Source organism: Neopsephotus bourkii, unplaced genomic scaffold, assembly GCF_033783945.1.
Source record: "Neopsephotus bourkii isolate Nb327-2 ecotype Australia unplaced genomic scaffold, CSIRO-AGI_Nbou_v1 NB_233, whole genome shotgun sequence".
Lineage (NCBI taxonomy): Eukaryota > Metazoa > Chordata > Aves > Psittaciformes > Psittacidae > Neopsephotus > Neopsephotus bourkii.
Genome location: NW_026900743.1, coordinates 312,520 through 328,515, shown reverse-complemented (window position 1 = coordinate 328,515; position 15,996 = coordinate 312,520). Strand labels below are relative to the sequence as shown.

General features: G+C 36.5%; 1 protein-coding gene across 5 annotated transcripts in view; it reads left to right on the top strand.

Annotated features, from left to right (window-relative positions):
- The window catches only part of ICA1 (islet cell autoantigen 1), a 74,200-nt gene that overhangs the window by 18,549 nt on the left and 39,655 nt on the right, over nucleotides 1-15,996 (top strand). For all 5 annotated transcript variants that reach the window (XM_061344704.1, XM_061344703.1, XM_061344702.1 and 2 more), the window contains exons 4-6: nucleotides 996-1,068; nucleotides 2,555-2,678; nucleotides 4,904-5,102. In XM_061344704.1, the coding sequence (XP_061200688.1) occupies nucleotides 996-1,068; nucleotides 2,555-2,678; nucleotides 4,904-5,102 (396 nt within the window). The remainder of the gene's footprint in view (nucleotides 1-995; nucleotides 1,069-2,554; nucleotides 2,679-4,903; nucleotides 5,103-15,996) is intronic.

Here is a 15,996-nt window from a genome sequence, read left to right as displayed (position 1 = left end):
AAGACTGTAACGATCTCTTGTAAAAGCGTTCCTGAGTTCCTACCATGGGTACTGTGTTGCAGATTCATCAGAAAGGATGCTTTGTTAGTTAAGTGGGATTGGAAATGGGGAAAGTTGCATTTACCAGACTATAATCATGTTTTCACTTGAACAACTTCTCAAGCGCAAGTGACACGGTCTAAAAGACCGGTGTAAATGTACAGGAAGTCAAACATGTGAACAAAGACAGTTCTGGAAGTCCATTTTGCATATGTTTGTACAGTGCTTGATATGCTGGAGATGAGGTTTAAGTTACAGATTGAAGATTTTAGATGTACAGACAGAAAGAGTAGTATTTTTTCTATTACCTAGAAACAATCCCCAAATTCAGTCAAGACTGACTTCCCCACCCCCACCCACTTCCTATGGAAAATGATGCTTTATAAAATTTGATTAGAGAACTGGAGCTGTGCCACTAAAATCTCAGTTTAAATCAATAACTTCCATTGTTGGAATACCAATGTAAGCTTGTTCCACTAAACTTTGTAGTATTAAAAATTCAGTATGTGTGTTGCTACACCTGATAAGCATTATACACATTTTGATAACATTTTATTCTATTTTGATTTTTGAGTGTTGGGTTTTTTTTTTTTAGAAAGATTTGTACTACACCTTCATATATATATACACAAATATATCAATTAAAAAGCCCCAACAGTAGTTTGGTTAACTATTAGCTATTTATATTAGATATGTTTCCAAAATCATTCTTGTCTTTGTTTTCCTTTCATAAGTTATGATTGGTCTCTCTTTAGTTTCAGTGGACAACTTAATTGAAAGAAAAACACAATTGATAAGGAAAATTTACTTTCATGCTGGAAAAATTACTCATTGTTCAAGAAGAAAATGGTGATCCTAGTCATTTCTACAAAAAATAATCTCTTTCTTGTATTTGAATTGTCAGTGTTTCTTGTATATGCTTACAATTTTTTTTGTGTATTTTGTTTCAATATCAGCTGTTCCATTCTATTCAGAGAACATGTATGGAGCTGCTGAAAGCAATTGAACTGTATCAAAAAAGGATTTGTTGTAAGTATGATCCAATACAGTAGTTAAAATAAGTGGGTCTGCATTATGGAATATTATTTTTTTAATCAGGATTGACTATGAAGAATATTGGGCTTAATACTAGTTTTATAATTAAGTAATCCATGCTATTACGATAAATTTGATAATGCCAACTTGGCTCTGATGGGTGTATAGTAATTAGTGGCAGTTACTGGGGGCAGGCAGGGGCCTCATTTAAGAAGCTGCAAGAAGCAGGTTGTATTAAATGACCTCTAAAGGTTCTCTGCAATCAGTAGTTTGATTCTCTGCTACTGTGATTTCTGGCCTGGAAAAGAGAATCCAGCTTTGGAGATATCTTTCAATTTACTTTCTTCTGTGGAACATTGTTCATATTTTCTTGGGTTTTCTTCTTTTGACTGTCCAAAGAGAGTTGGAGATAATGATTCAGGATCTGAATGTAAAATTAGAATATAGAATAGTAGTGTACAAGAAGTGTAGTGTTCAAGAATTGTTCCACAGTAGCAGGTGAAATCTCTTGACACAAAGACATGCATGCAGCAAATTCTACTAAAATCTGCAATGGATTTGACTGCCAGCATTTGGAAAAAGGATGAGGACTTCAGGGAATCTCTTTTCTTTATATTAAGCCATTCTTACTATTCATAGTGGGAATAAATTGTTACTTTAGTAAATAGCTGCCTTGGAAGACTAATAGATAAGACCAAGGATGTGAGATCATGAAGACCCATGGTTCCAGCTTAGAAGTAATCAACAAGTCATTGTCATCTTCTAGTTTAAAAAAGTATCACTTTTTTAGAAATATTTCAGATATTTGAAATACAATTTTGAAAATAGTGTTTGAATTGTGTAAAATGTTAAAGTTGTAAAATAATCTTGCAGAGTAATTTGAAAATGAATGTTTTTTAAAATTAAGTACTAGATTTTCCATATGAAAAATTCATTTCTGTAGTCAAGCATGAAAAATGGAGAGCAAGAGAAAAGGAAGTGAACAAGCTTTGGGTAGTATAAGTCAGAATTAACTTCAGAGAAGGTATGCTACCAAAGATCAGCTGAGGCAGTGTAGGTGGTAAAATATGACTAAAAATAGCCCCTAAACCAATCAACCAAATAATAATGATGATAAAATAATAAAATAAAACCCCCAAACCAAACAGGTCTTAAAACTCATGACTAAAAGATACTTTAATCAAGATTGAGCCCTTTGTGTAATCTAACCCACCTACTATTTTTATTCAAGGAAGTAACAGCATGTTTCTTCTTTCTCCTGTTGGCTTTCAGCACTGATGGAATTTTGTGATTCTTAAGTATATCAGCAAATGTCTCAAGTGAATCAGATCTTCTGTTTCCCAAATGTAGAAATTTAATGAAATTATGTTTTTGCTGTGCTGCTTGGATTTAGAATAACAACCTATTTGATGTTAAGCCTGTTTTAAAGCTGTTAGGAACCTATTAAATAATGTTTGACCACTCATTTATTTTTCGTTAGTTCTTTCTCAGGAAGAAAATGAATTGGGGAAATTTCTTCGGTTGCAGGGCTCTCAGGATAAAACGAGAGCAGGAAAAATGATGCAAGCCACAGGAAAAGCTCTCTGCTTTTCTTCTCAGCAAAGGTATATGTGTCAAAATTGCTGTCTGATTTACAAAGTATGTGGGATAATTGTAGTTGATTCACCATTGGCATAATTAATTTTGCCATTTGAAATATGCAAGGAACCAAATGATAAGAAAGTTGTTACTGACCAACCTATCTGTAGTATTTGCAATATTAGTGGCTTGCTCTGTGTAGTTTTGCCTGATCCTGGTTTTTGTCTTACGGACCTGCTATGTCATCTCTGTATCTCCAGATCCTCTGCTTGCACCTGTACAGCTCAGCAGTTCAGAAAGCTGTGCAGCTACAGACATCTCTAGCAGTGGGGTTGTAAAGGAGCTGATGTCAGGTCCCTCTCCTGCTTTGTGGCACTTCTCACTCTGCAGAAAAATGCTACAGCAGGCTCATTGTGGAGGTATCTGGGTCCTGGGAGGTCAGGAAAATGGGTAAGGAAATGCCTTTTTCTGAGCCATGCAGTCTCATGCCTCAAGTTAATAGAGTAGAAAGGAGAAGTCAGGTTGCCAGTTTCTGCTGCAGCCTTAAATCTTGAAGTTCCTCAGGAGAAGATCTCAGACCCCCACTGAGGTCGTGTAGGTTGGGTAGGAACAAATCAGTAAGAGGTAAGGAATCCAGAGACACACATATACATAAATATGTTTGTTATCCGGAGTCCTTGATGTCTCGCTGACCCTGTGTTTGCTCAGAGATTTTATAAGTAACAATACCTGATGAGTACTGTGGTGTTTTGGTTTTTTTTAAAACAGTATTGGGACTATGAAAGTTTGAAATTCACCATCATTTGCAATGGAAAATTCTATTCTGTGATATTTTACAGGATTTTTTTGTGGCTCTTAACTACCATGTTACTTTCCAGCTTTAGCTTAACAGTGCAGCTGCTTGGCTCAAAATAAAACACTTCATACAGAGCACTGAGAATTTCCTATGTTTATCTTGGGTTAGAGTTTGGTCATTAGCACATCCAGTAACAGCCATGAGTGGGATCCTTAAAACATGTGTAAGGCACCTTTCAGCAAAAGCACTGGTGATTTCCTCTTTATAAAGTCTAAATGTTTATAGGAATCCCAGTGTATGACACATCTACATAAACCAAATTTTCCTTTGAAGGGCTGAGTAAGATTTTGTAGAATGAGAAAAAATTGAGAGGGAATACACTAACAAGTTCACATTTTATTGTATCTCTCACTTCATGCATTTTTAAAGCAACTTTTAAAATAAAATCACATAAAAATAAAACCAGTTCTTTGTCTGGCTTCTCTTCTTGAGCCGTCTCCAAGGTCATGAAGTTGGGACTGCTCTTATTTATGTTGTATGCCAATATCTAGCTCAGTAGTTAGAGATCAAGAAGACACAATTCACTGTTTACTGGAGCTGAAATTAGGAATTCTCTTATGCCTATGAAGTCACTAAGTAACACATTAAACAAACTCAACACTGCTGTAGAACTGATTGAGCCCATTTCAGTGAGGTAGCTGCTGGCAACCAAGGGGAAAGCAGAACCATCAGGAGGAAGCAAGGCAAAAGTAGTTTTGAGATCACATTAGAAGCTACAGTGATGACATAGGGAAGACGACAATGTCCCCTACTGCCTTTCCGAAGTGTAGTTGCTGGAAGAAATGTTTAAGAAAATGCCTAAATCCTTCAAAACTTAAATGTCTTTCAAAGACATTGTTCAGATTCCTAAAATAAATAAATAAGTGAGGAGGAATGAGATCATTATCTACTTGACAGATGACTTCTTTATTTACCTTTACATTTGAAGAGTAAAGGGCTAATGGAAGTGCTTTTTGTGAGGCTTAACGTGACAATCCTTATACGTCTGTGGCATGCATCCAGTAATAGTTACCTCAGGTACGTTTTTAGAGTAGTTAAGTCCAGCTTGTGAAGAGGAATGGTAATAGCATACACACAAGCAGCTTGGCTAACTAAAATATGGATACACATTACAAAAGGTTACTTGTCTACTTGCATGTGTAAGTGAAAAGTCACTACTTGAACAGGAAGATTACAAATACAATATTCATACAAAATTAATGCACTCATGTGTACCCCCAACCAAGCTTTAGGGCCATCTGAGCATGCACTACACATAAGTGAACTGTTTTGGCAGTGTGTGGTTTTTTGATTGCTACTAATATGTCAGTACTTGTTCCACAAAAGCAGACAGATTAATGCAACTCTTTTGACGTGTTCTTCTCTTTCCTTTGTTTCCTCCATGCCTTCCTCCAGATTAGCACTGCGTACACCTTTAAGTAGATTATACCAAGAAGTGGAGACTTTCAGGTACAGGGCCATCTCAGACACTTCTCTGACAGTAAACCGAATGGAACAGTATCGGACGGAATATAGAGGAGCTCTACTCTGGATGAAAGATGTGTCTCAGGAGCTGGATCCAGATCTTTATAAGCAGATGGAAAAGTTCAGGAAGGTATGAAGTTTCCTGTAGTTTCCTAGAAGGGGATGTCTGATGAGTGACAATGAAGCATAGTTTTAGTTCATCCAAGGAAGACAAATTTCAGCAGCACTAAGAATGCAATTTATTGTAACTAATCTTTTCCATGTGACTGGAGTCCGATTTATCTGATAGGGAATACAGTATCCTTCACAGAGTGGGCTGGGAGAAAAGATACGGTACTAAGAAACGTCATTTTTCAGTATTCTATTCAACTTCAGCCTAAAACTTTCTAATTTAAATAATACAAAATTTAAAGTAGGTTGTCTGATTTTAAGTACTTAGTTGTGATGCCTGAATGACTAAGTGCAAGAAGATATGACTGCTGTCAGCCAGGGAAGGGAAAACCTATTTTTGCAACTAAAAGGTACAGAATAACAGAAATGCTGCAGGGTCTGCTGCTAATTTTTTTTGGTACAGTTAAAGACCAACATTTTCAAAATTGGCTGAATTGAATTGCGTTCAAAATTCAATTCAAAACTTGATTTTGGGGAGAAGTTGCAAATTTGGAATTTGTTTTCAGTTTCCTCGTGCAGTCCAGCATGACTCTTGGGCAACTGCTAATCACTAAAACTGCTAATAATGCATTCTCCGTAAATTTTCAGTATCACTCAAGTTTGCTAAATTCCTCTCCTCCCAAAAGGCTTCCAAAAATCACAGTCTGGCAGTTTGCAGTTTTGCCACCAGGTATAAGTATAGAATTTACTTGGACTCATCCTCCCAGTCAGTTCAAAAACACCCATGAGAACTTCAGATTTGCTTGTGAGGCTCTGGTGCCGATTTTGTCAGAAGACTCTAATGTTCCCAGTTTGCTGTTTATATATCTTGACTATTAGGAGGAGGTAGGATCCTAGGGATGACATGGTGGCTTGGGCTTTGAGTAAAGGCAGTAAAAATTTTACAGGATTTATGTGATGATTGAAAGCAGAGGCCTAAAACCAAAAATTGTATTAAAGTGTATGTGCATGTGGCTTAGAGGCAAGTAATGTACAAAAGATAAAGCAGTGTTCATCAATGGTTTAAGTAATCTGTGCCTGAAAGTGTTGGGAGACAAAAGAGACTTAATTTGTGATTTTAAAAGCTTGAATAATCCATCTTAATGGGAAAGCACTGGCATGCATCTAGGCTATGACATTTTTTGTAAACTGAAGTGGTGACAGTAGCAATTAAGGAAGGGGTGGAACAAATGAAACTCCAGCTAGTCATCTAATCTTTATTTAATGCTTCAGTATAGAGTATTCCTGTAAGTCTTGTGGCACCAGACATGTGTTTTATTATGCCTTGTGGGAAATGTTTATAATGGCGAGTCCTCGCAGGTAAAATAATTGGTACGGTCTTGGCCTCAGCCAATTGCTTATGTATAATGTTTGATTTATTAGAAAAACACTTAAAAAGTGGAATGTTGGAATGAATAAAGCAGTACTAGTAATGGTCATACAAAATTGATTTATAGCTTTCTTGCAAAACAAATACTATGGAAGGTATAAATTATATAAATGGCAAAGTAATTAAAATAATGTATGCTTTGTAGAGTGATCTGCTGTAGTTAAAAAGTTAGACCTGAAGTTTCAGCCATGTTGGGTTGCTGTGCTTCAAGGTCAGCAAAAATATTTGTTTCAGGGTTTGGGGGTATTTTTTTTAAAGGTCTTACAAAATTTAGTAGTAAAAATGTGGAAATATTAAGTGTTTTGAAATATTTTTGAGTCTGAAATTAGTTATATTCTGACATTAGGTAATAATGTAGATTATAAAATTCTGTAGCATTACCACAAATAGTTAAAAAAAAAAAAAAAGAACAACCCCAAAATTTAAGAAGTTCTTTTGAACCTTTCTTTCCTCCGGCTGCCTATCAACTGAAAACATTTCAGATTGCATTGTAATGTAGAGAACAAAAAACCCTGTATTTTATAGCCAACAGAGTAAAGAAATGCCCTTGGTATCCACTTCCCTGCATGCTCCATCTGTGCAACAGGCACATCAAACTAGTCTTTGAAGATTTTAATGCTTGGAGAAAGTAAACTTTCTCTTTTTTCATTTTGGGAAAAAAAAAATAATTCCTCAAGCATAATGTACTTAGCTAGCTGTTGCGTAACATGACACAACAGTTTGGATTTAGTGCTTTACAAATGTAGTAGGCAAACAAAACTAATGGTGGATGCTGTAGACCTAAATTATTAAAGGAGTTATTTTTATTGTCATCTTGTTCTATTCTTGCTTGCAGAACTTAATTGTGCCATAGTGTGGCAGTGTAATGCTGGGATTTTAGGACTTATTTTGGATCTGTAACAATAATTTACAAAGTCATTCAAGTTCTGTGTTGAGAAAGATATCATAATTACTGATGTAAGGGGTTTGGTTCTAAAATGTACCATCACCAGAGAGAAGTGTTTGATCTGGAGCTGCATATCTAGTCATACAGCAGCAAGTAGTTAATGAAGCTGATTCTGTCAGAGCACTTGAAAGAAAGTTTTCTTCAGATTTCTAATTGTAAAAATCCTAAGTATTACTTCAGTAAACACCTTTTTTATTTCAGGTAAACAGTGCTGGTTTAGTGATATTTAATGCACCTAGTGCATCAGCACTATTTCTATCACTTGGTTGTAGGACTTGTTTTTGAAGAATGTAGCCTTTTATAATGTAAACCTAAGTGTGTCATTATGTATACAGATACAGTACTCGATTTTGGAGGCCAAAGCTAAATCAATCCATACAGGTTTTTCATACTTTCCATTCAGAATAGCTCAGGCTAAAAGATCAATAGTTGAGCCCGTATTTTCAGAACTGGTAACATCTGAGATAAAACCTCGGCATTTCTGTAGCTGTCTTTCAAAACAATGAGGTCCTTGAATGAATTTTCTAATGCTGTTCTCAAGGCATCAGTCTAAAAACGCAAGACGTGGCAATACTATCACTTTCAAAGTGTCCCAGAACACTGCAGAACAGCCTTTTACATTGTTTGAAGATACCTTTGTGACTGTAGCTACTTCAGTCAAACCAAGGAAATGGGTGAAGTATTTACTTTTCCCTGCAGAGTTCTATAAATGCTATGTAACTTAGTTCTTTTGTTTGTTTGTTTTTGTTGTTTCTGTTGAAAGTTTTTGTGGATACTCCAGTGCTATTCTAGATATAGAGGTCTTCCACACCAAGTTCACAGTTTGAGGTGTTGCTTGGGAGAATCTAAACAGCATCTTGGCAATGCTATGATATTTAAAACAAATTGAACAATTTTGTAGCCTTTTACCTCTCCACCACTCATCAGATTTTTAAGCTTCTGAAATCCAGGTTGTTTTATGTCTCATGACTGTACACTATAGCATGAGCTCTGCCATATTGTTGTAAAAATATAGACCAAATTGCCCAAGTGCTGATAGTCCCCTGGTGTCCTTCCTCTAGCTCTGAAAAAAATAAGCTTTGCCATGCATTTTCTGAGAAGGAACATGCCAGTGTGCAGAGTGATAAGCTAGGATACCAGCAGCCTACTATGTGCAGCCTGCGGGAACACAGAAGAGACTCTGCTGTTATTTAAGCTACCTCAGACGCTTGTACCCTGCAATATAGACTTTCTTATCAAACCTAGACATTACAATGCCACCTATTGCCAAGTTAGAAGTGAGAGAACATGGCAGGACATATATCGTTCTGCATTGATAGAGCATATTATTCCTTTATTTGTTTTTCATTTCCATCATTATTCTAGTTTTCTGCTTCCCCTTCATTCTCAGGCTGGAGTGTCTTTGTTAAATAGCCAGCGACCATGCTGGCGTCCCTGAGACATAATGTGCTGCAGCAGTGTACTGAGAACTGGGTACCTGAAGGGTTGGGCTTTGTTTCTCCTGTTGTCTAGTCCTCTCTGCTTTGCCAAAGCTGCTTTTTGGGGAGTTCTGCTTCTATATGAACCAAATGAAGCTCAGATGGGACAAAGAATAGGTTGAAGCTCTATAAGGGTAAGGAGTGGTGCATGGTCTGGTTGCAGCAGACCTAAGTAAATGTCAGGAGGCTGATCTGCTTGGCATACGATGTAAGTCCTATATCTATCACATATATTACATCATATATGTGATTTTGTAAAACAGTGTGTATTAGATGGGGTACTATTTGAAAAAAGAGTTGGACTTTGATCAATATATTTGCATGGGATCTGTGAGGAGAACAAGGAGCATGGCTTGTTCTGAATGATTAGAAAGGTCCTCCCTCACAGTGCAGAGCTCTAAACTACTTCAGAAGTGTTAAGGAGGTGGAATAGATCCTACCACAAATGAGAATTGTCAGAATATTTCCCTGAAAGACCCTAAATGATAATAGGACCTTTAATGCCTAGCTTTTACTTTGCGTGCAGCTGTCATGAAACTTGAAAGCTTGCAATTGAGTTGTTTGGGCACAGTTTATCTCAGGTTCTTCCTAGTTGTAGTACTCCACATACTTGAAATAAAATTAACGCCCTTAAATGGCATTTTTAAGATAAATATGGCAAGAGGAAAGGAAAGGGAGTGGGAAAAATGGAAGTTCAACAAGAACTGGTAATGATGTAACAGTACCTGAAACTGGTTTTGTAATACCGTTTTTGTAATGATATAACAGTACCTTAAACTGTTGTGGCTGATCTGTGCAAGTTCTCTGTTGAATATCTTTTTAAGAAATGACAGTTAAAGCTTGTGGGGACAGCTGGGGAATAAATATGAAGATCTAAATAAATCCATTGATTAAAAGGTCAGAAGAGAAATGCTGAAGTATATGTATTCATTGTAAAGATCTCGGCAAGTAGGGGTAAGATACATCTGCTGCAGCCTGACAGGGAAGTCTCGGTACCCACATCTCTGTTCCCCTTCTGTCCCCTGGCCTATTAGCACTGCCTGAGATGAGTGCATTTTGGCTTGTGTGATGATGAAGGGGCTATACTATGTTACAGCATCATCTGCTACTTGCCTGTCCATTAACAACAGCTTAAAGCAGCCCTGCAAACCTGGAGGCACTGTGAAAATGTGCTGGAGGATTATTTTTTTAATTGTCTGTTACATCTTCAAAACTCTTGGAGAGCTGAGAAAATGCAAAAAACAAAAAAAAAAAAACAAAAAAACAAAAAAAACCCAACCCAACAAAAAACCTAGGGAAGGAGGAAAAAGCAAATGTGATGCTGATCTTCGAAGTAAGAACAGACTTTGCAGTTTCCGTCATTGTAAATGTAATTGCAGTTCCTGGTAAAGAAATGAAAAGGGAATCTGTAGGCATTTAGAGGCTCACAAACTGAAGATTAAGTAAACAAGACAAATTTATAAAAAACATTACAGATTTTTTGTTATTTCTCATTTTTAATAAAATTATTAAATTAGGAAAAAATTGCAAATCTGGATTGTTGCAGTTCCTCCTGTGTGATTACTGGAAAAATGAATTTAACTTTGCTTAGAAAAATAAGAGCTCTCAGGAGCTGAGAGTGGAGAATATTGGCTGAGGGACACTAAACAAAGTTTCAGAGACTCATAGAATATAAAGATGGAAAATACCTTAAAGATCAACTAAGCTTTCTTCCTGCCAGCACAAAATTGTGCATTTGTAATATATTTTCCAAGTGTTTTTCTACATCTAATAAATATAATTCAGTTGAGAGTGACATTCTTAGAAGTTTTGTGGATATTGGTGGTGTTCTAGTTCAAATATTAAAAAGCCAACCAAAAGAAAATGTGCTAATGATAATTACGTCTGCAGACCATATGAGCTGGAAAGCCTTTGGTTTTCCAAGCAGCAAAGTATACCAGCTTCTCAAAGAAAAATATCTTTGGCCCTTGCAGTCACAGTGGTGTAACAAATAGACTCAGCTGCCATAGTTACAAATAGGAGTGTGACCGATGTTTACAGCCAGCTATGGTAGTCAGTATTTACCAACTTTATTCATTTTTTTTAAATTAAAGAGAAAAAAAAGGTAAGAAAAAAAATGTTGCAGACAGCTATTGACTCTGTTTCTTTTTAGGTTATACTTCTACATTAAATTCCAAGGTTAACTGCACCTGGAAAACTTAAATCAGCCTTTAGGTGACAGAAATGTAGGCCTTTTCATGTGAGAGCAGATGATGATTGTTGTGCTCTGGAAAAGTCAGAAAGATCTGAATAGCTTTAGTAGACCACACATTATATATATATGGTACTATAATGTGAAAAATAATGCTGGCTTTTATAATACCCATTAGGAAAGTAAGATGCTAAAGTCTATCCCTCTGATAATCCATCTTTATCACTCTTTGTTCAAAATCTTCCTTAAATAAACAAAATCCCACTCCTGCCTCCAATCTGTTTGCTGGTTTGGATTGCTGCTGCTCATCAGATGAATAGGTGAGATACAATACTAATCTCTGCAAGAGAGCTGCGTACTCTAAAATTAGTAAGATGGTGTCACATTGCACTCTGAGATCTGCCTCTTAGTGTAGCAATGTGACAGCAAAGATAAAGAGATAACAGCATGCTCTTACAATATGATGATAAGCAACACCTACACATACCACTTCTTGTGACATGCCTGTGCCACCAAGAGTGTGTTTGGTTTCATTCTGGTAGGGAATAGCAACAAGAACATTATTTTTTAAGATTTTTGTTTTGGTGGTTTTTTTTTTTTAATAGGAAAATATATGGTGTTGGAAATGTTAAATTTAAGGACTTACCTAGAATTTTGGTAGTCAAAAACAAAGCACACACAAAGTGCTTTTTATGCAAAATTGGAGGTTTTGCTTTTTCATTATCGTCTCTCCTTGTAAAAGCAGGTGGAGTTTCAACACTGAGTGTTTTTTCTCTGTGCAGTTTCTGCTGTAATGTTTTTTCCAGGTTCTCCAATGTCAAATTCAATAACATTAAGTGGAGAAAACAAAACATTTCAAGATACTTTAAATACAAAATGTTCAAGCATTTTAAGGTGGTTGTGAAAGATACACCTTTTTTGAAAACATGACCTTAAGCAGAGATGTTCTTCACAGTGTAAGCGTCTTATAGTCTTGCAACTTCACCACCTCAAGTACCAGTTGTAAGAATTGGGGTAGGCTATAAGATAAAATCAGTGATTTTCTGAATCTGTTTCATTATATATTAAATACCGCTGATGATTGTTATTGAGTTAAAAGCAGAGTAACTATATGATGGAGATGCCCTTTTAAACCATTAGAGTATGCCACTTAAAAATAGAAACAGGCTTCTTGGAACAGATTACATCATCTTAATAGGTATTGCTTGTAGAGTATAGTTGCTTCCAGAGATTGATGCTTGCCCTTAAGAGGCAGTTCATCATCTGTTCAGTTATTTTTAAGAAAGAAGAGTCTGAGGTGAGACTCGGCAAAGTGGCTGTAAAATAGAGTAAAAATGAAGTGCTAGACTACAGATACAATATATTTTTAACAACCTTGTTTCATGGAACCTAGTTAAAATTAAAAAAGCTAGATTTACTTTAATTGTGTGTTTTCAGACTTATATTTAGTTCAAGAAAAGGCAGGCAGACATATCCTAAAAATTTCTGTTCACATAAGTAGCAGAACTTGCAATGTTTCAACAGAATACTGCAAATATTTTAATAATTAAAATAGTAATATTAAGTTCAACTTTAATATAGTAATTATTAGCCCAGATATTAAAAAAGGCACTCTCAAACATGATGTGACAAAAATTAAGCTCCAAGAATTTTTCTTACATCTAATCATTATAGACATGTAAGTTGTCAATGTAATACTGATTTCCCTTTTTTTAAAAAGAAACAACTTAACACTGTTTTCAGTTAATTATTCTGCTGTGGTGTGGTCTTAAAATCACAGAGAAAAGATGATTGCCTAGACAAGTTCTGTTGCTCACATGAAAACTCTAACTTGGCAAACTGGTCTGTGCGGGCAAAGCCCCTAATCCATGTGGATCGTTACGTGAATTCAGAACCTAAATGAAGTGTAAAAATGTAAACACAATAGGTTGTGAGAGTAGGAATGAGATTTGGAAAATTCCCTCAGCCTTAATAATCTGAAAAGGGTAGAAGAATAGCTAAGGAAATATTTTTTAAAAATAAATGAAATGCAGATGTGACTGAACTGAGAGAATTTTGCAGGAGAGAAGAATAAACAGGAAGAGGAATACAGCTGTTGGGGAAAACATTGTTTACACAAGAGAACTAAGTTTTTCTATGGTCACCACTGCCCAGGAATTCTTCCTATACTCTCCTAAAATGCCTGGGCACATACATAATGTAGTCCATCTGCTTTTACTTCATAAGGCTTTTGCTGTTCAGTTATATGCTACATAGGCATGCTACATAGGCTCTGAATGATTACAAAGACGCTATGTTTGACTTTTCTCCTTTGCATAAGGAAACAAAATGAAGATAGGACTACAATAAATGCCAACTGTCCTGGGTTCAGCAGTAGCAGTCATTTTTTTATCCTTTACAAAGGGTACTATTCTAACCAGAAAAACAGCTAATATGACATTTCACCTCTGTTTTAGGGATATTCTGCCTGAACCTTGCTTAGATTGCGAATGTTGTTTCTTCTGTAATAGCACAGTGTGATGCCTGAAGAGCACTACAGAAAGATTCGGTTTTGTTTTTTTTTTATAAGTGCAATCATTCTGAGGTATTTTCTGGATAAAATATAATAAAATTGGTTTAGGGAAACAAGGCAGACTTACTGATGCATTAAATGCCAACCAGGAAAAAGCAATAATGATACATGGGATTGTGTGCCACAGACTTAGTGTTACAAATGAATCATGATTATTAGTGGGTGCCGTTTCATATTCTGTGTTGAAAGAAGTTAGTAGAAAAAAAAATCCAAAACTTCAATTTATAGGACTTCTGCCTCTGCATTAGCGCTGTAAACAGAGTAGCTTTGTGCTCTAGACAGAAATTGCATCTGGGGATTAAATATAATGCTCCATCGCTGCATTTAGATGCCATGATGCATATAATGCATCTAAATTGAATGCTCCATCCCTGGCAGTGTTCAAGGCCAATTTGGACAGAGCCTTGGGCGACATGGCTTAGTGTGAGGTGTCCCTGCCCATGGCAGGGGGGGTAGGAACTAGATGATCTTAAGGTCTTTTCCAACCCTAACTATTCTACGATTCTATAAAGGCAACTTGGTCATCATGGTGATTTTGTTAAAGGTATCTTTCTTAGAGTGTTGTGTCACATCCAGCTAGATTTGCAGCTAGAATTGTCAGTGGCATTCCCTGGCACTTTGTCTACCTGCCCATCCCACTGCCCTTTGCAATGCCAAGAGGATCTTGCAGGCGAGCTTACTGCTTTGTGGTGTTTTCACTGGGGTGAATGTTACTGTGCCTGAACTAGAGCTTTTCACATCCCTTTACCTAATTCCAGCTTATTCACTCCCCCCATCTGCCTACTCAGAAGGGACCTAGAGTCAAGTAACAGTTTTAATCAGACCTTGAAGAATTTAATTTGGGTGTAAAGAAATGAAAAATACAAAGGACATTTTTCAACTATGATGACACTGCACTTAAAGAGGTCAAGAAGTCTTCCGAAAGATCTTCAGGAAATAAGATAAACTGAACTGTGTAATTAATAGATGAATAAAATCATGGGCATAGTACAGAGATTAGGTTTATGCTATATTACGATTTTCTTTACATCGCCCCTCTGGTCTTCCAGTGTTCAAAGGTGTAGTAATTACCTGTTTCCATTTCCTGCAGTGGTTAGCTCTCTAATTACTCTCTACTTGCCAGCATACCTCCCTCCCCGCCACCCACCTCCCCCCCCGCGCCCCACACCATCTGTGCTAACCATCCTTTGCTCGCAGGTTGTCTCGTATGTTTAAGCCAATTGAGTTATGATAAACTCAGCAATTCACAGCACTTTTAGCTCTAAATCCAGGTTACTTCTGATTTAGAGCTGAATGTGATCTTTCAGACCTGAAAGCTTATTTCTTTGCTTTTGCCATTTATTTTGGTTGGTCTGCTTCTTACTGCAAATCTTTGCAGTCGTTTTTGGCAACTTGCAGGCTTTCATCATATTAACAAAATGTGATTCTTTGTTTTCAGACTACATAAAGTTATTTGCATCTGTGCAAAGAACTTTGATTTTATCAAGTCCTTGTAGTCATTTGAGGAGAGGAAGTTTTAAGTTACCATGACCAAACTCTTCCCTGAAGAGGATATATGTTCATACATGAAAATGTGCACCCGTTTGCAGTTTAAAATAGTATATGTCCAAGCACGCTGTTGTGGTAATTACCACTGTGGATTGACAGATGTGTGTTCACTACTAGAACTATATTTGGGGCTTTTAACATAGAAGTCTATCCCCAAACTCTGAAGTAATGATATTAAGGTGACTGCCATTCTGTATGCAGTTTAAGAACCTCCTGGTAACAGGAATAGAAAAATCATTGGTAATTATTGTCTTTGTACTTCCTTGCTTCAAGTTCTCTTGTTACTGTCAACACATCTGGGGATTGTTATTGGTTTTTTTCTGCCTTGTAAAGCACACATCTTGGATTAGACTAATACTGAAACTTGTTACCAGCAGAAATTTTAAGCATGTATCTAGGCTTCTTACAGCAGAAAAAAAAAAAAAAAAAGGCCTTCTGACAAGGCTAGAAGCAATGTATTTATTTCCTTTCCTTCATTTAAATTGCCATTTCATGTTTGTTCCCTTTTTAAAACAATTTGATTATTGATCTAAACTGTAAAAATGAATACAATTACTGTGAGAAACCTTTCCATCTTAATAGCTTGAGGAGCATGTTATGTTTGTTCTATGCTGGCCAATAATCAGAGTACCCAGAAGTGTAAGCTCTGAGGGGTAGAGCTGCTTTCATACACAGTTTATTCCTATAATGACCCAATGTGAATAAGTTCAGAGGAAAGGCTGCGTGCACTCTAGCTGTCAGCTGTTACA